We start from the raw sequence: 20,931 nt of genomic DNA on the forward strand, positions 1-20,931 counted from the left end.
TTTGCAGCGGATCTTTTGACCCTGAAAGAAGCGGCAGTTTGTTGTATTCGTTGATGAGAATGATGTAGTTAGCTGCTGAGTTTAGCCCTTGGCCTCCTCGGTTGAGATTTAGCTGGGAAATACTGCTGTCGTGAAGGCAACGGATGTCGTCACTCGATATCCTACAAGGAGTGGACTGTTCGACGAAATCGTGACCGTCTTCACCATCAGAGTTAGCCAACCGTTTCAATTCCACGACAACCCTCTCTCTTCAGCAAAATCAGCCCCAGTGGTAGTATTATTTGGGGAAAGATATTCCTTCTTGAAGCTGAACATTGAAGGATTTATGAAAAATTTGAACTAAATTCAATTTCTAAATTTGATTATACCAAGGATCGAGGTAGCTGGATAATACATCAGATGAGTTCTAATAGAAATCAACAATGCGGTCTTTCATCTTCAACCTCAGTGAACTGCACATCATCATAAGAATATGATTGAGCTGGCAATTGTTGGTTTCTTTGAGGTGCTCCTGCAGAAATCTGAATGAAGGAAGAACCTTGGAGATGGATGGATAATACTGGGAACTTAACTCCTGAGTAAGGATATCGAATGGTTAAAGGAGAGATTTTGCACCAGCCAAGGTCTCCCGTTCCCAATCCGAAAGTTATAAGTCCAGCTTATCTATCACTTTCAAAGTGTCCGTTACTGGTTGCTGAAGCTCTACAGGCAAATAAAAGGAAAAATATGTTTACTTCAAAATATGTATAAACAAATACCTGACAGGCTAAGAGCTAAATTGTAAATATATCTAAGAACATTTTGGAAATAAAAGAGGAATTAAGTAATCGAATCAATACCTAAAAGACTCTCGATCATTATTAATGTGGAATTCCATCGTACTGGCACCTCCTGTTGAAGCTTAGACTTCCTGCCACTGCAAAACACGTTGATCTTTAAAGTAGCTGAACCGCTGTGGTGGAAGAAGCTGACAATATTCCGACATTTAGTCAAGATAGCTAAGAAAACAACAGACATTATTTCGGATTTTCAACTTAATTTTTAGTAGTCATACCTGAAAATTCACAGTAAGACTCAAAGTATGAGCGAAGCATGGAATATGCTTCCACTGCAAAACGCTAACGACAGCTCTCTTGATTTTGACTAAGTTGTCAGTGACAATGCCAGAAATTTTGTCAGCCAGAATGTTTCAGTTTTCTGTGATGGATTTAAGATATGCTGCAAAGTTAACCGATGTGTGACTGTTTTCAAGCACCAAGTTAGAAAGGATACGGTAAACCAATTTGAGCTTGTCGTTGACGAAATAACCAGTTACAGTCAGGTAACTGCCATTTGTTAACGAAGTCCAACAGTCCGCTGTCAATGCTACGTGGTTTGAGATAGAAAACTCACCAATTAGCTTTGCCTTCGCCTCTGCATTCCGGTTGAAGTGTATCCGTCAGGGTTTTTCGGCAAGGCAAATTGATTCTCGGGTCGATGGTTTGATGAATGCACGAAAGTGCTCATCTTCCACCATGCTGAGAGTGTGCATTCCTCGAACGAGAAATATCACCAGTGCCAGAAAAATCGCCTTCATCTGAGCACCATCCATTTGATAGAATTGAGAACCTGGCTCTGCCCTACCACCTATAAATTTGTTTCATTAATATCACGATATCTGGATACTTAAAAGGATTTTAATCATACATCATACATAGTCGAAGTCGACGCTTCCGTTTCATCGATAGGAGACAAATTACTCCTTTGGGATGAAGCCCGAGTTTCACTTGCTCCTTGTTGAAAAACACAATATGATAATTAACAAGTTATAACATGCCTAATTTAAATGTTTAATAACAAAAAATCAAGAAGCTATCAGTGCAAATTGATGAAATAGCGATTATAATGGGATTGCTGAGATCAAATTGAGTATAAAACGTATCATTGTTGAATGCGGTGCCAATATTTTCCAGTCGATGGGTTCCACGAACAGGATCAGCAATGTCCTCTTTGTGGCTATAGCTATGGCTATGGCTATTCTCATCGAGCAGTCGCGTGGGACGACAAGATGAAGCCCTCTTCCTCTTCGGTGGGGGATACTTCTGGGGTTTCAGTGCGGCGTACTCCTCTTTATGTTTTGCGTCACCCGTTTCGAGATGAAACCAAAAATTGGTGGTATTCCCTAGGTAGGGGATGACGGTTTTACATAGGTTGCACACCGTGAACTGTTTCCCATCCACTTCAACCTGGTTAAAATGTTTAAAAGTAGCACTTATTTTCTTATTTCCCATGGCAAGAAATTATTCAAGGCTTAGATGTAATATATAGTAACACAAGTATCAATGCAGACGCAAATTTTCACCCGAACAACAAAAACAAACAAGTAAACAGCATTTATCATTTCGATTAATATTATTAAGGGTTTGAAGTTATCGCAGGACTCCGATAGAAACCACGAAAAAAAAGTTTACAAACGAAGATATTTTTCAAAAATCTTTCCCCAACCCCTAATAATCTTTCTTCATATCGGAATGTATCGAATGATTAAATTCATCTATTTCGTAAATTGTTTACGTTTAAACATGTAAAAAGGCACAGTAGCAAGATGTTGGGATTGTAAGTCGTAGGACAAGGTTGAATTCCGGTAATCGTCTGATTTTGTAATCGAAAATTTAGATGCCATGCACAAATATTTAAAAAACTTCAGTTATTTGAGACACATCAAAATTACAGATTATATTATGAAAAATCAGCATCGCTTAGTTTCATTTCAGAACCATTTCAACCAATTAATTCATTACAGATTTTCTGTAATTACAACATTGTGTTGGTGTCATGGATGTATTGTTAGAACGTCGTAATCGATTAACAATGGATCGAAACTGAGATTTTTCTTTTTTTTTATTGTTTGTTTTATTTATCACATATATTGTTTTGTATTGAAATATATCGCTAATCTTTATCGAATACAATATCAAAAAAATTTGAACAGATTAAAGTGTACAAAACAAGAAACGGGGCGTTTATGAAATGACAAAGATTGGTATCGGTCATAATTTACAGAAATTATCTCTTTTATTGCATAAACATATTTGCTATCGTGGAATGTCGGAACAATCTGAGATTGAAATGTACAATACTCTGGCTTCTATATCTAGAAAGAAAATTATTTTTATCTGTTTTATCTTTCTCTTTGTTTTCCGTATCGGTATGTACCGATATAGTGAATTTCACATTTAGTAGTTGTTGTTTATAAAATATAGACAATGTGGCGTAGTGGTAGAATCTGTGATCCATGTTTCTATTCCCACATAGTTTTTCAGAAAAATTGAGACAACTTTTCTTTAAAATCTTTTTCGGGTTTTAGATGTTGATGTTGATTAGATGTCAAAATTGATATTGAGTATTTATCTTTGGAGATCGTTTCCGGACAACAAGAATATTTTAGTCCCACGGCAATAAGATGTGGGTTGATGTACTAAAGATAAATATATTCATTCTAAATAACACAAGAACCAAATAGACGTAATATTTTACTCGATACACACCGTTCTAATACAAACGATCATGCCCCATTTCAAATAGAGTGGCTCATTGTAGTTTTATTCTTCACCAGTAGAAAGTGTTGAACCAATACACCGATGTATCTGAATCGAAGCGAATCGGTATCGAGTACCTGAAATAGAGATGCGTCGCTGTATCGGTATCAGTATCCTCAACACTAATAAATACATGTCAGATGCAGTGGTATAGCCTTATGATGAAGTTCCGGAGAAAGTCCCGGATTCAAATTTCGCAGTTCCAAGTTCACATAATAAAAACAAATAAATAACCAGAAAAATTTTAAAAACAGCATTCACTACAAATAGCGAATATTCTTTAAAAATTGTTTCTGAAATGTCGTTAACGGTAGTTTTCAGCAATAATTACTCAACTACTTTAATAAGTAGCAATTGTCATGGGTTGATAGGTAGAACTTGCGATTCCGTAGTCCGTTTACGTGGATTCACATCCACGAAAGAATGTTTAGCTAACTTTTATGTTTGATTTCTTTATTTTTTGGATCAGAATGTGTCGATAAAATCAAATTCATGCCTTACTCAGTTTTGTGTGATGAATTTAACCGTATTGGCACAATAGTAGAAAAGCTGATATTTACCTAAAACTCCAGGGTTCCATTCCCAAATGCCGTGTCGTTTTTGTATGAATGTATCGATAACGTTAAATTTATGGCTTTGAAGAGTTTTCTTACACAACTTCAACGGTAATGGCACAGATTGTGAGATTATTTGATTTTAAACTCATTGACTTATACCTGTATAGTTTTGTGTGGGAGTAATTTTCAGGCGTTTAACACTAGTTTCTTGATTGTAACCGAGAAAGGACACTAAGATGTCTGCTTGTACAAAGGAGAAAGTTTGAACAATCGGCCACCAAGAGGCTCTGATTCACCGCAGGTCTTCTGACGGACCTTCCAAATATAGTGGTGCCCCTGCCAGTTTCCGTTTGGGAATCCGCATCACGTAATGGCATAGCGGCAAAGAAAAGGGATGTGAACTAAAAGCGCAGGGTTCGATTTTTGGTTTCTATTCCTGATTTGAAACTTCATTTGAACAATTAAAAAATGTTAAATGCACACGGTGACAACTGATGATTTTAAAATATATGTTTTTGTTGTTATTTGTATCTAGTCGTATCAAAATATTCAAATTCGTTTACTTCTAAGATTTTACACAAACTTTAAGAACAGGTGGCATAATGGTATGGTATGCGACTGATAACATTTCTATCGAAGTTAAAATCACCAAAACGTCAATTATAGTGAATACAGTTTGTAAAACTTTAATTATCAATATACTTTTTATTTGTCATAAAATATTGTTTAGAAAGAAGATTATGAGAAATCAGCAACTAGTAAATAAAATCCAATGCTAGAAAAACTGCAACGCAAGCATTATATAGACAAATGCAGTGATTGAAAAACAATATGTAATACGACTAAGTTTTGTTCATGAAGATATTCTTGTATTTGAAAGACTTTTACACAAAAATATGCGTTTTTTTTAGCAAAGGCAAAACATTAACACATTTCGGGGGAGCCGGCTACTTTTGTCTCCCACTGGATCCCCAGATGCAGAAAATAGTTGTTCTGATGGAACTGAAATAGCTGGAATACAACTGTATTCACTACACCAGGTAGCATTGGAATCAACTTTACATCATTCTTTTTCGCGCTCCAGCTTTCGAGAGGGTCTTTTGGCCGTTGAACAAGTTGCAGTTGGTTTTATTCGTTGATGACGGTAACGTAATGGGCTGCTGCGTTTTGACCTTGGCCTCTTCGTTAAGGTTTAACTGGGAATACGGTTATCAAGAAGGCAACGGATGTCCTTACTCGATAGACTCGAGGAGAACTATCTGACGGAATCGTAAACATCATCACCATCCGAGTTTGCTTCTGTTCACCATCCACCTGCTTTTCAATTGCAGGACAACTCTTTTTTCAGCAAAATCAGCCCCGTGTTGATTTGTTCGGGATAAGATACTTCTTACTGAAGCTGAAAATTTAAGAATTGATTAAAACTTATAACTAAACTGTATTATTAAATTTGGTTATTTCTAGAAACGAGATAGCTGGATAATATATGTGATGAATAGGGGAGACCGGGGCTAATTGGGACGCGTTTCTTTTTCGTTGAATAACTAATGACTAATGATAGATAAAAATAAATTTTCTTTTCCATTAAAACCGCGCTTTCTTAATTTATACCCCGAATTTTTTTAAGGTAAATATTTTAAGTTTTAGTGGTTAAATAAATATAACGAAATTTGCTTAAAATTATTTGACTCACTCGATCACCGGGGTAACTTGGGACGGACCTTGGGTAACTTAGGACAGAGCCAATATCGTGTTACTGGTTGGTCCTAAAATTTTAGAAAAAATGTTTTCAATTACGTTGTCTTATTACAAACCAGCCAGTATATAGTTTGGCATGGTTTGCTAAACCGATGGGTGAGAATGTTTTTAAGTTGTTGTAGACTAAAAAATTACCAAGATGATACGACAAAAAGTGAGGTCAGTGTTATAAAAACATTTCAATACCAAAATAGAAATGATAAAAATTCCTAATATACGATCACAGCTGAGTTGTAATATGTTTAATACAAAATTAACAGTAACAATAATTAAATTTACATAAGTCCGGCGACCGGAACGTGTTGTTGTTGGCGCGGGGGCGATATAGGGGATCAGAGTCAATGTTAAAATCCTCTTCTTCTTTACGCAAGTTGTTTTCATCGTTGACTAGTGGCTGCCTAAGTTTTTCACCCAATTGACGAGCGAGAGGCTTGCGGGTTTTTCTGTTTGCAGCCTCTTCGATCGCATTTTTCTCCGGCGTGGCGGTAAGTATTCTCGTCCGGCCTTGTGTCCTCTTCCTTCCACGCACACTGGAGATTGGGCTAACCCTAGGAAACGGTTGCACATTTACCGGGAGCACAATCTGACTAGGAACACCATGAGATCCGGCCCGAGCGGGCGTTGACAGAACTTGTAAGACGGTCCGATCGTTTGCTAGCGCTTCTTCTGGAGAATGCGAAACTGATAAATCGGTTTCAGGCGCCGCAGGAGGAGACAACGGATCAGACGGATAGGTCGACAGCGACTCTATAATTTAAAAAAATGTCATTTGCCAAATATATAAATCAAAATAACTTAAAATTTAATTTTACCAATTGGACGATCAGTGGCAAATGGCGGCATATAGAACGAAGCAGGGAAAATGTCTCTATTGAAAGGAGAAATGCCGCTGTTTTTAAATCCTGATATGATGTTCTCCGGAGTGAATGACAATAAATAAGGATCCCTAGTCAACTCCACAACTTCGTGAATGCTGATTCTCTTGTTGGGATTAAGATTCAGCCAATCTTGAAACCTGTTTCTTAAAGCAGATTGAAATGGCCCGAAAACGGCGATGTCCAATGGCGGTAGCCGATGAGAGCAGTGAGGCAGAAACGTCAACATATGAATTCCGCTTTCCTTTGCGAAAAATATAACTTTGTAGTCCATGTGGCTGCTGTGGTTGCCAAGTAAAAGAAGAATCGGATTGTCAATGGAAGAGTCAACAAACTTCTTGAAGTGCTGAAGTGCCATCAAAAAAGTGTCGGCGTTGATCCAACTACTAGGATGGGCAATACCAAGACAACCAGGTGGTCCATGGGAAGATATTGACGAAAGGAAGTTTTTACGGGGGAACATGTAGACGGGTGGGCAATGAGTTCCGGCATCGGAGATAAAGCCGACCATAGTTGTGTTTACTCCGCGTTCAGCCGAAACCGTTTGTTGAACCTGCTTCAATCCCTTGGTAGCGACGACATTCGGAGGTGGTAAGACGGTAGGGACGCCCGTCTCGTCTGTGTTCCAGATCCTTCCGGGTGGTATGCGATATTTTGTCACGACTTCCATTAAATTATCGAAAAACTTGGCTACAACGGGTGCGTTAAATGCACTGGCACGTGCCTGACTTGTCGCCTCTGGTGCGCGGATAGACAAAGACGGGTTCCGTTTTAAAAAATACGTAAACCAATCTTCGGATGCCTTTTCCTTCTCTATCCAATTTTCTGGCACGGTTAAACCATTAGCGACGGCTTATTTAGGCTAAGCACCGGGATTCTCTTTGAGTTAGATTGTGGCTCATCAAATAGCAAGTCTTCAACTAATTTGCCAATTCCGTCTCGAGCCCAATCGGAATAATTTGACGAGCTTGTTCCAGTCGCATAACAGGCTGCGTTGAAAGCGGAGGACCACTTTCTCGAAATTTTTTCACATACCTGCCCAAAGTGGACTACTTAACATTGAAAAAGGAACTACCATACTGGATCGAATGTCCTCCCGCTAATACAGAAGTTACAGCGTGATGCATTATCTCTTCTTTTGGCGGAGAATCTGACCGCTTTCGCTTATAATTGCGAACCATCTAGATTAAAGAAACCAAATAGAGCTGCGATCATAAATAATACAACGCAACAACAATAACAGACGAAAATTAATAATTCTCACTGGTTGCACGTATGATAGCTTACCGTTTTCCAGATACGAAACAGAATAGAGATGGTGTCAAGTGGACCGAAGACAAATGACTTATGACGACCACGGTGTAATAGTTTCTATATATACCAAGCCATCAGATTCTTTTTTTCGTTGAAATTACGTAGCCATTTTGCTTGTTTACAGTTAACGAGAGAAATGATGCATACCGCCGCGCAAGATGTGAGCTTGCTATCCGCTCTGCTTTACCCCGTCCCATCTTACCCCAGAATATCTTGTCCCAACCAGCCCCATGAATGGTGTCTTTGAAAACCCGCGATTTTCAGAAAACCGCTTCGGAAATTTTTTTTTTAAACTGAAGAAATGTTTGATAATGAATAGAGTATTTCACTATATTTTTTGTTAAATTATAGATCAAATGACGTAGCCGTAAATAACAATATTATGGTTGCCACCCGTTTCGGCACATTTTTCGGCACTTTGAATTTTGGTGTTTTCGGCACCAATTTTTTCCGTTTCGGCACTGCGATTGTCTTTTTCGGCACCGCCACCAGAGGTGGTCCTAAGTATTGGTATTACAATGTATGTTTTCTTAGCCACTTTTGTCCGTTTCGGCACTATTTTTGTCTGTTTCGGCACCGCCCCCAAAATTCGTAAACAATAAATTCCACTAGGTGTCGTGTTATAATATACTGTGAAATTTTGCTCACTTTGTTCTTAGACGCTTTGTTAGCAAGTTTATTAAAGTTTATTTGAAGTTTATTAAGTATATCATGGAAAGACCCACTAGATCGAGGAAACAGCCCAGCCGGTTGGCAGATTATGAGGTTAGTGATTCTGGGTGGGTTGTGCGAGGCAGAGGTAGACGTGGTGGACGTGGGCTGGCTGTTCCTAATCAACCGATTCGGCCAAATGTATTGACAATCCAAGGTCAAACAGGTAATAGAATTTTGTTACATTGTTGATTCGTTTTGTTAAAATCAAATTTGGCTTAGGTCCATTAACTTTAAATGAACTGACACCAGAGGAAGCCACTCAATACCTGGAAGCCGCTCAACGACATTCATCAAGGGGATCTATCCCTGTAATGGTTGAAGAACCTAATATCATACCTACACCGGATGATGAAAGTGAAGATGGAAATGAAGAAGAGAATGAAAGAAATAGCGTGGAGAGTGAAAGAGAAATCGAAGAAGAGAGTGAGCAAAGTGATATAAGAGGAAGTGAAGAAGAGAATGAAGGAAATAGCGAGAAGAGTGAAAGAGAGAGTGAAGAAGAGAGTGAGCAAAGAACCCCAACCACACGAAGTCGTCGGCGTTGTCGTCGCGCGATAGGAACGCCTTCTCCAGGACGTCGTTGGGAGGAACGTCGTCGAGCCCATAATCATTCAGCCGAGAGGCAATCTTTGTCAAGGAGTCAAAGCGAAGAATCAAACGCCGATATTACCAAGAGTGATCTATCATTAGGCGAAGAAACACTCGCTCCTGTGACTGAGGGGTCTTCTCAGCAACGTAAACGTCAGCGGGCTACACACATGCGCTGGAAACTAGTATTTAAAGCAGAAAAGAAGTAAGAAATAATTGTTCTTTTACGTTTTTTTTCTAACGTGCCATTTTTAAATCTAGGTTAGGTAATATCCTTGTTGACCGCAAACATGGATACAAGTTTGGTGTCTGGAAGGTGCTGAGTAATGGTATTCTTTATCGGTGTAATCATCGACCACAGCAGAATCCTTGCAAATGCACAGTTTTGCAATCAGGTACATACATCGTCTTTTTAAAGATTTCTTGTATTATTTAATGCTTATTCTGATTTCAGGCAATGCAATCATCCAGCGAGGAGTGCACATTACTTCCTGTCCAAAACAAGAAAATATATATGAGTCGCTAATCATTTACAGGGACGCTAAGCGTGAAGGATTGAAAAAAAAGGGGAAATCTGCTAAGGCCATTACCGACCCCATCATCGCTAAGCACTTTGCATCAAATAGGAGAATGAAACTTGTGAATAGAACACAAGTCTGTAAATCAGTCAACATGGCTAGGTATTTTTACACATTTCTTGCCTAAGTATTTATTAAAAAAATTCCAAACTTTGTTTAGAGCGAAGACTCGTCCAAAAAATCCAAAAATACTGGATTTTTCATTTGAGGACGATGGAATTCCGGATGGGCTAAACCTTCATGACCTAGTAACCGCTAAGCGCAGACACATAGTCTGTTTCACTAACAAACAGGCGCGGCTATTAAAAAATGCTAAAAGATGGTACATGGATGGAACATTTAGCATCATCAAAAAACCATTTATGCAGATGTGGACGATACACGCTTTCATTCGATATGGAAACGAAAAGAAAATGGTTCCATTATATTTTGTCCTCATGTCTACTAGGACTCAAAAGGAAGTAAAATTTTGAAATATATTAATGAATATTATAGGTTTAATAAGAGCATATCGTACAGACATGCGAATTCGTGGGATTTGCAAGTGGGTGTGAATATTTCTATATTTATTGTGGAACTTAACAGATGTATTTACTAACTATTGCAGGAAAATGATGTCTCTCCATCTCCTCCCACATGGAAAAATCCCTACTGCCTTTGCAAATTTAAGATCAGCTGTCTGGGAAATTGAAAACAGGGAGAACCGAACTATGATGCGAAAACTGTACAACTACATGGAAAATAACTGGATCGACAGCTTGCTTTGGCCTCCTAAAGTTTGGTCGGTCTTCATGCAAGAGGTATTAAAAGAAAAATATAATTTAAAACATTCAAATGATTACATTCACTCTAACATGCTTTAGGTGAGAACCACTAATGACGTTGACGGCTGGCACACGCATCTAGCAACACGCTGGACTTAGCATTAGCAGTAAAGGCCTCAACCTGTATATTCTCCTCGGAGTTCTCTACGAGGAGGCTATACAGGTTGATATATACACAGAGATGCTTGAACAGGGTCAACAACTGAGAAGACAGCGAAAAACTTTCAAAGAATTAAATTTAAAACTGTTTGGTTTGTGGAACGACTATTCCAAACAAAAGATAACGACCGCAGAACTTTTAGAACAATGTGCAGATATTTACACAAAGTTCAACGCAATTAAATATGCAAAAACGGCGTACGATGCTCGTCTCTTTGAGTTAGAGACAGAATAGAAATTTGAAGAAATATCAGCAAACACCACGCGAATAAAAAAAGAAAAAAAAATCAAGAGCTCCGCTCTGTTACTACGCGATCACGCGACTGACAATTTCAAGACAGACAGCATAAGCATAAGTCGAGTGGTGGTGGTGGCGCTGACTTCCAGAACCCATACAGCTAGCGCCACTAGTGGCCTGAACAAAGTGTAAAGTCGACAGGCCTGTAAAGTACCGAAAATTTTCAGGCCACTGGCCTGAATGTCTGGCATCCCTATATGACTTGCAACATAATTTTTTTTGTGCCGAAACGGACACAGTTGGTGCCGAAAGAGACACAATTGGTGCCGAAACGGAGAATATTAGTGCCGAAACGGAAAGATTTTTTAATAAACGAGGAGATTTTAAATACAAGGGGGGACCAAGCGTTTTATATGGGTGCCGAAAACGCAAAAATCGAAATTGCCGAAAACAGAACTTGTCCCAACTAACCCGTGTCCCGGTTAGCCCCCGTCTTCTCTACTAATAGAAATCAACAAAGCGTTATTTCATATTTAAGTGAAAGTGAACTTAGTGAAGTACATATCACCATAGAAATATCACTGTACTGGCAATTGTTGGTTTCGATTAGTTGCTCTTGCAGAAGTCTGATAGTCGGAAGAATTTCGTAGATGGATGGATAATGCTTGGAGCTTAAATCCTGAGTAAGAATATGGAATGGTTTAAGGAGAGCTTCTGCACCAACAAAAGTCGGCCATTCCCAATTCGAAAGTAATGAGAGCCCATTTTCAATCACTTTCGAAGTGTCCTTACCGATTGGTGCAGTTCTATGGACAAATAAAAAGAAAAATATGTTTACCTCAAAATATACACAAACAAATAATTGGCTAATAAATGGATGAGAAATGTGGATTCAACTCAACTGGAGTGTTTATTTCTGAAATTCCAGCATATTGGGGTTGAAACTTGATGGATCATAAAAAAGAATGTGAAATGTAATTAGAAGGCAGTTACAAGCAAAAGGCATATGGTGACTTACTGGATTTCTTTGAAAGCAAAAATGACAAAGCCACCATTTTCCTCTATAGTCAATTGACATAAAGGATTTAGAATTGCTTTACAGTTTCCACGACTGCAAATAACGCAATTTGTTCAGCCTATATCGGATGAAAGATTGCGTCTACACTGATTTGTGTTAATATAGATTACAAATAAGCCTTAAAAATTTCTTGCCATGAGAAACAAAAAAGCGCCATTTGGCAACATTTTAACCAGGTTAAAGTGGATGGGTCATGGTGTGCATCCTTTGTAAAACCATCACCCCTACCTAGCGAATACCACCAATCTGTGGCTTCTTCTCGATAGGGGTGACGCAAAACATAAAAAGGAGTAGGCTACATTGAAACCCCAGAAGCAGCTCCCACAAAAGAGTATGAGGGCTTCATCTTGTAGTCCCACGCGACTGCTCGATGAAGAAAGCAACCTAGAAGAGGACATTACTGGCCACGTTAGTGGAAATAAACAACAAGAAAACATTGGCACCACATCCGACAACGGTAATTTTTATATTTAATTTTAGCTCAGCAATCCCATTATAAATGTTATTTCATTAATTTGCATTGACGGTGCCTTGTTTTTTGCCATTAAAAATCTAATACATGCATTTTGTAACATTTTAATTATCATAACTGTTATTTTAAAGAAGGAGGAATTAAAAGTCGGGCTTCATCCCAGAGCGGGAATTCGCCTCCTACGCTTAATGGATCGGAAGCGTCAATTTCGACCAGTGGAATGATTAAAACCTTTTAAAATATCCAGATATCGTGATATTAATGAAACTTATTCATAGGTGCTAGGGTAGAGCCAGGCTTTCCACCCTATCAAAAGGATGGTGCCCAGATAAAGGCGATTCTTCGGGCACTGATGACATTTCTCGCTCGAGGAATGCACCCTCTCAAGATAATGGAAGATGAGCACTTTCATGCATTCAGCAAAGTCATCGATCCTAGAATCGCCTTGTCTTGCCCAAACACCTTGACGCATACACTTCTACTTGAAATGTATGCAGAGGCTAAGGCAAAACTGGTGTGTGACCTCTCAAGCGCAAAATTGTTTCTTGTGTCATTTTTACGTTGGTGCCGGAAGAGAGTCGCACAACGGAGGACCTTTCGCAGCATCTAAAATCCATAACGGTATATTGGAGAATTCCGGCTGAAAAAAATTCTGGCATTGTCAATGGCAGCACAGCCAACACCAAGAGAGCTGTGGTTAGAATTTTGCGGTAGAAACGTATTCCATGCTTCGTCATACTTTAAGTATTGCTGATTTTGATGCATTTGAAAATGAAGTTGAATTTTCTTGTATAAATATTCAATTCCACTAAAGATACAAGGGAATACCTCTGCTAATTAGGTATTGTACGATTACATAGTTGCCTATACATTTCCAAACAGTTCTTTATTATATTCTACAATTTAGCTCTTAGCCTACCAATTATTTGTTTGTGTATACTTTGAAGTAAACATTCTCCACGGCATAAGTGCTATTTCTCCTTCGAGATAGTCCTATTCCTTTTACTTTGTTCCAATAGGACCGATTAGCCTCCATTACGGTGGGTAATATATTGCGTAAGAGCTTCGGCTTACATCCATTTTCCTTTTTAGAAAACCGATGGTGTTAACTCATTAGTTAAATAGTTCACAAAACTTTTTTATCGTATTTTAATTTAAATTGCAGGAGAACGTGAACTATATTGTATTTAATAGAGTTCATTTAACAAAATACTATTAGACATAGCCTACTACAGAAATATTTACTACTTATATTGCACTTTATGTGGTCATAACCAACTTTTCCAATTGCAATAATGTCTTACTATTTTATACAACTATCGTTACATTATATACAGCTCTTACATATTCAGATTTTGCTCTAATAGTGTTTTATTAAATGAACTCTATTAGATTCAACATAATATATGATCCCCAGCAATTAAAATTAAAATAGGATAAGAAATAAATGTTTCGTGAACCATTTAACTAATGAGGTAACACCATTGGTCTTTCGAAAGGAAAAAGGATATAAGCCAACGCTATTACGCAAAATATCGCCTGCCGGATTGAACGCTCATCGCTCCTATTGGAACAAGTAAAAGGAATAGGACTATCTCGAAGGAGAAATAGGACTAATGCTGGTTGACAAAAATTATAATTACAATTACGTGAATTTAAAGTACTTGCAATTAATCTATTATTTACTTATTAGACATAGCCTTTGATTACACATTTAATAATATTATATATGGATTATTAGATACTTTTTAAGAATCTACTTCGTAGAAAGGATAGCCTATAAGATTTCATTTAACCTTCATATTTAAATTTAAATTCAACAAGCTAACAAAAATGAAATAAATTTTAGTGAAAAGGAGAATAAAGCTTTCGAGTTGCGTAAAATTTAATAAAAATAATATATACGGAAATGTCTGAAAATTTAATAGAAGGAAAATTAATGGAGTCCATTTTTTTCTGGCGCGGGAGTCCACTTGTCGTACAGTGTACCGCTGGTTGGGCTCAGTAACATTTGTTTGTTGCGCCCAAACGTCGGGAAAAAATTAGTCCAAACGTCGATAGGCAGATATCTTATCGTCGTGTATCACATGTCCAAGTGTAGAAAACCTGCAACCAAAAGTCGGAAACCCTGGAGTCCTTTTGGTAACTCGTCCAAAAGAGTATATGCTGCGTTTTGGCCGATTGGGTTTCTGTGCGGTTTTTTGGGGGGGGGGTTTCGGGGCTCATTTTTCCTGCCTACGGACATTTCGATAATCGGTTCCCGGTTACATCCCAGGATTGCATCGCTTTCTGACCTGAATTGCCCGGTTTGTATCCCGATTTTTACCCAGCAATTTGATTATGTTTGAAATATTGTGTAAGGCGCTATTAACAAAACATGCAACGCCATAGAAGGTTGAACCGTTTATGGCAGTTTGTTACGGGGGAGGGGGTCACCCGTTTACGATACATTTGGCTATATAGTCACCCCGAGATGACGTAGGGTACGCATACTGTGTTTCTCTTTATTTCGTTTGCTTTACATGTTTTCCATTCGACATGAAAAAAATTCCAATGACTCATTTCTAAATCTATTGTTTACTTAATAATCCCTCTTTTGCGACTTCAAAGTAATATTGGTGGATACTGTTGAGTATCTAGAAATGAACAACATATCAACCCTTTTCCGGGCAGCGGCTTACATGCAACTTTAGCCGCTTAACGCCAAAATAAGCCCTTATGGCACAAAAATGAAATGTTAGTCGCGTCAGACAAGAAGGTAGGCCAATATCACACATAGAGAAGAAAATATACTCCTCTACCCAGTTGTAGCTTTACATAATGGCAATGAGAAGGGACAACAGCCGTACACGTAACCAAAACATCAAATTGAACTTTTGGTTTCCAAATTCGTTTACTTCGACGGGGCAAGGGGTACCGGCGGATTCTGCTACTGATGATCCGGGTATGAAATCACCATTATACAATAGCAATTTACGATGTCTCCAAAATCGTGGACTGAGCTCCTTCTGCCTCATTCGCGTCGTTGGAGGTTGGTGGGGCTGGCTCGTCATTGGTAACCATCCGGTCGCAAATACCGGTGGTTCCGCTATAATACACTTCGACTGACAAAATTTGATCCGATAAGATGGATACCATGCCATCGTTGAGTGACCTGCCATACCGACAGGCGGTCAGTATAGACAAAAACATGCAGGCGTCCGGATTCTAAAAAGTCTGTCGTCATATCCCCAAACACACGTCCCGGAAGGTGCTCGCGGAGGAGAGGCTCCCTTTGTTGAGACGGGAGTCAATCCTGGCAGGCCTGGCAGCGCTCGACCATTGAGACTATGTCGTTGTTTAGGCCGGGCAATATATAGTCTGGCGAGCACATCGTTTCATTCTGGCAATTCCCTGATGGGCGGCGTGGAGTTGACAAGAGTCCCGCGTGGGACATGTTGTGGTAAAATGTTGCGCTTTCCGCAAAGCACCAAGCCACCATCCATATAAAATTCGTTCCGTAGTATCCAATATTGTGCTGCGAAATGCCATTTCGTTAGACCCTAAGGGTGTAGACCCATTTATTTAGCTCTTTAAAGACAAAAAAACAAAGGAACATCTATTCCTTTCCTAATGCCTGGATACGCCCCCTCTCTTCAGACTTATTTAAGCTCTTACAGAGTAAGGATGTCGGCACCTGGAAATTACGGAGATAGGCGTAGAAGCGATTGGTTTGATCCACGTGCCGTAAATTTTTCGAATAGGGAGCAGGAAAGAGAATTTTTAGAACGCTCTCGTTTTCGTGATCGGCCAAGTTACTACGATTCACGTTATCAAGAAAGGGAAAGGTCCCCCCCACGTCCAACGCCGAGTGGTTTTTATCGCGATCGTCCCTACCTCGCCCCAATCTACGACCGTTACGATCAAGATTATGGCAGAGTCAGACCAAATTATGGGTTTGACGTGCGGGATTCTTACACACGTGAGGCTGGTCGAGGGTTTTGGAGTGATACGGCGAATTATAATTCCGCCGTGACATTTTTCGTGCAGAATATAATCGTGTGGAGGACAGGCAATATACGGATGAGGACAGCGAGCGCGAGCCAAGTCGTGAGAGTTTTGACCGTGGTAATAGACAGAGAACCGACGAGCAAGAGGAAGACTATGGGCCACCGCAAGAAGAGGATGAGGTGGAAGAAATAGTGATAGACGACCAAGAAGATCAGGATCGTCTGCAAGGGTTCTTTAAGCGGCCATGGCGCCCAGAAAATCGAAGGCCAGAGAGTTTGGCAGGGCAGCAAGCGGCCAGGTCGCCAGCCGTACCCAGCTCGCCGAGGCCGGGTTCATCAAAGGCGCGTACCCCAGAGCCCCGTAGTCTAAGGTCGAATGGTAGTAAAGAACCTGTACCGTTGGTAGTACCACAAGAGGTCACCGAAGCTCTTTCCAGCTGGTTGAAGAAAGGAGTGCCAACTGACGAATCTAAAGCAATTTCAAAGAGGATTCCGCTTGATTTGTGGACAAAGAATTTTCGTTAAGACCACCCAAACTCGACGGCTACATGTACAGACGGGCAAAGGATAAAGGGAAGTTAAAGGCAGTCAATGCGGCGGAGGAGTCGCTGGTCACGACGCAACTCAAGATCATGGATATTGGCCCGCCACTCATAGACCTTTATACCCGCATTCTTTCCCTCAGTGATGGAGAATCGGAAAGAAAAGCCCAGGATTTGGTAAAGGACGCACTACAGCAGTGGTCTCGCGCCTATCACCACATTACCCGGCAGAGAAGGCGATCGGTGGTTGCCTTAGTGGAACCCGGTTTCGACTTTCTTGCAGCTGACCCTGAAGCGTTTGCACCCGGAAAGGAGGCTCGAGAGATCCTTTTTACGGGAAAGTTCCTGGAGTCGATGCTTAAAGAAGCATCGCAGGACGCAACATTGGCTAAAACCTCGAAGACCAAGACAAGTTTCAGGTCCAGAGGAAATGGGTCAATGGACCATTCTCAATCAACATCGAAGCACCCTTTCGTTTTGCGCCCGAGGAAGACGAAGGAGCAGCCACCGTAACGAGTTGGAGGGGAAAGAGGACGACCGACTGGGGCTAGTTCCTGGTTACGGGGAGGCCAAAGGTATGTTTTTAATCCGCAATGTTCGAAACGCCGGGCGGAAGAGCAAGTGGGTGCTAGGTTGATAGCTTTTGCGGATCGTTGGACAGTGGTAACGGACGATCAATGGATCCTCGATAGTTTAGCGCATGGCGTTAAACTCGATTTCAGCTTTTCACCTATCCAACGCACAATTCCTGTCCCTGTTGTCATGTCCAAAGAGATGGAGGCAGTGTGTGACAGAGAAGTGAGGGATCTTGTCAGAAAGCGGGCTATTAGAGAAATCACCGACGGGTCGGAAGGGTTCGTTTGTTCTTTATTTGTGATTCCCAAAAAATCGGGTGGGTTTAGGCCTATCATTAATCTGAAGCCCTTAAATCAATTTATTCGGTACGAACACTTCAAGATGGAAAATCTAGAATGGGCTCGTTTTCTTTTACGAAAAGGGGATTGGATGGTTAAACTAGATTTAAAAGACGCCTACCTGACGGTGCCGGTTTTTGCTACCCACCAAAAGTTTTTGCGGTTCCAGTGGAAGGGGCGTTTATTCCAATTTGCATGTCTGGCCTTTGGTCTGGCTTCCGCGCCAAGGATTTTTACAAAAATTCTCAAGGTTGTCATGGGTTTTTTAAGAAAAAAGGGCATAAGACTGATAATCTATTTGGATGACATCTTTATTTTGAATGTGTCTGGAGAAAGCACATTAGGGGATCTTAACGTGACCATCCGGTTGCTAAAACATCTGGGTTTTTTAATAAATTGGGAAAAATCCGTGTTGGTCCCTACGCAAGTCCTAGAGTATCTGGGGCTAGTAATCGACTCGGTTCGATTGTCCTTCGCCTTGCCAAACATCAAAGTAAAAGCAGTTAAGGAGATGTGTGAGGCGGCGCTTGCGGCGGAATCAATTTCTTTGCGAAAGATTGCGTCTATCATGGGCAATTTTACCTGGGCGATCCCAGCGATTCCATACCCTCAGGCGCATTACCGTAGATTGCAACGGTTCTACATCAAACGAGCGCAATCGGCCAATTTCAATTTGAAGACTAGATGTTCACTTTCAGCGGAAGCTCGGGAGGACCTGGAATGGTGGGTGTTTAATCTAAACAAAGCGCCAGATAAAATTTTCTTTCCCCACACACCAGATCTCGAGAATTACACAGATGCGTCGCTATCAGGTTGGGGTGCATGCTGTGATGAAATCAGAACGAGAGGATCTTGGACGCTAGCAGATACAAAAAAGGACATTAACGAGCTCGAACTATTAGGAGCGTTGTTTGCGGTACAGGCGTTCGCTGCTCAGTCTAAGAATATCTCAATTAGGGTATTCTTGGACAATTCGACAGCTGTAGCCTATATTAATCATTGCGGGGGTTCTCGATCTCAGGCCCTGACTAGCGTATCTGCCCAGCTTACAACTTGGTGCGAGAACCACGGCATATCGTTGGAAGCGGTTCACGTAGCGGGCAAATTAAATATCGTTGCGGATGAAGAGTCACGGGCCGGGCCTGACGCCGGGGATTGGAAGTTGGATCCGCGCGTTTTCAAGTGCATTCAGGAACTATGGCCGTCAGTCGTTGACGTTTTCGCAACACCTTGGAACGCACAGCTTCCATCATTTATTTCATGGCATCCGCAACCTGGCGCAATGGCAACAAACGCCTTTTCAGTCAATTGGAAAGGGTTGTTGGCTTACTGTTTCCCACCATTCGCCCTAATTTTCAAATGCTTAGAAAAAATCAGGCGGGAAAAATCTGTAGTGGTTTTTGTTTGTCCAGTTTGGATAGGTCAGCCGTGGTTCCCGTTATTGCTGGAGCTCCCGTGCGACGTCCCACGTCTTCTTGCGCCGTCTCAGAGCCTTTTGATATCAGCACTGGACGAAAGTCACCCGCTTACCTGGAACAGCGCGCTACACTTGGCCGTCTGGAAGCTGTCAGGAGACAGTACCTTGACCGAGGATTTTCGACAACGGTGGTCGACTTACTCATGGCCGGAATTAGGCCCAACACCCAAACCGCTTATGAGTCAGCATGGAGAAATTGGGTGCATTGGTGAATGGGGAGGCGTTCAAATCCCTTCCCAATTGTTATAGCGGACATCTTGGAATTTTTAACAAATTTGCATGCGTCGGGTAAATCGTATAGTTCTATTAATCTTCATAGGTCGATGTTGTCGAGCACTCTTAAGCCAGCGGAGGGCATGCCCATAGGCGAGCAGCCGGAAGTAGTAAGATTGCTCAAAGGTTGTTACAATCGAAATCCGCCTCGTCCGAGATACAATGCAACATGGGATCCTAATCAAGTCCTCACCTTTGTTTCTTCGTTAGGAGAAAACGATTCGTTGCCGCTATACTTGTTAGCGTACAAAATGGTAACGTTGGTTGCGCTAGCGACGCTCATGCGAGTCTCAGAAATTGCGGCGATTGATAACAGTTCGTTAGTATTCGGTTCAAATAGCGTAAAATTCGCGTTGGGGGCGCCGAGGAAAGCTCAGAGAAGCGGTCCATTGCAAACATTCTCTTTAACAGCTTGTCCAGATCCAAAGGTATGTCCGGTTAGGACGCTGGAGTCATACAAAGAGCGCACCAGTAGTTTTCGAGCGAAACACAACAGTGATAGGCTGGTTATAGCAGTCATTGCTCCGCACAAACCAGTGTCACCCAACACCGTGAGTCGATGGATAAAATCCGTCCTAAAGGAAGCCGGGATCAATACGAAGGTATTTGGGGCACATTCAACTAGAAGCGCGGCCGCTTCTAAGGCGTCAAACAACGGATTGTCAATGGATGCAATTTTAAAAGCGGGAAGCTGGTCGCACGAATCGACGTTTAGAAGATTTTACGACCGATCGGCGGAGGCAACGGTTGAATCATCAGTCTTCGGACAAACTCACATTTAAACAAATCTACAAAGTCATCCTTAGGGGCTAACGAAATGGCATTTCGCAGCACAATTGTTAATTACCAGAGGGATCGTGTAACGATCCCGAAAGGTAATTGTAATTGTGCTAGAAATAAATGAAGGGACTACCCTAAGGGTCTGTCTCCCACCCAGACCCACCCTGGCTTCATTTATGGAGACTTATTATGTGGTTTGATATCCGTCAGCCTTTTGTATTTT

At 40.8% G+C, this 20,931-nt stretch overlaps 1 protein-coding gene across 1 annotated transcript; it reads left to right on the forward strand.

Moving 5' to 3' along the window:
- Window positions 1–12,594: 12,594 nt before the first annotated feature.
- LOC130691039 (uncharacterized) lies at window positions 12,595–19,904 on the forward strand. The gene is given in 4 exon segments (XM_057513944.1): window positions 12,595–12,718; window positions 16,763–17,221; window positions 17,224–17,676; window positions 17,881–19,904. Coding segments are annotated over 4 exon segments (3,060 nt in total).
- Window positions 19,905–20,931: the final 1,027 nt, after the last annotated feature.

The sequence above is a fragment of the Daphnia carinata genome, chromosome 1, assembly GCF_022539665.2.
Source record: "Daphnia carinata strain CSIRO-1 chromosome 1, CSIRO_AGI_Dcar_HiC_V3, whole genome shotgun sequence".
Taxonomy (NCBI): domain Eukaryota; kingdom Metazoa; phylum Arthropoda; class Branchiopoda; order Diplostraca; family Daphniidae; genus Daphnia; species Daphnia carinata.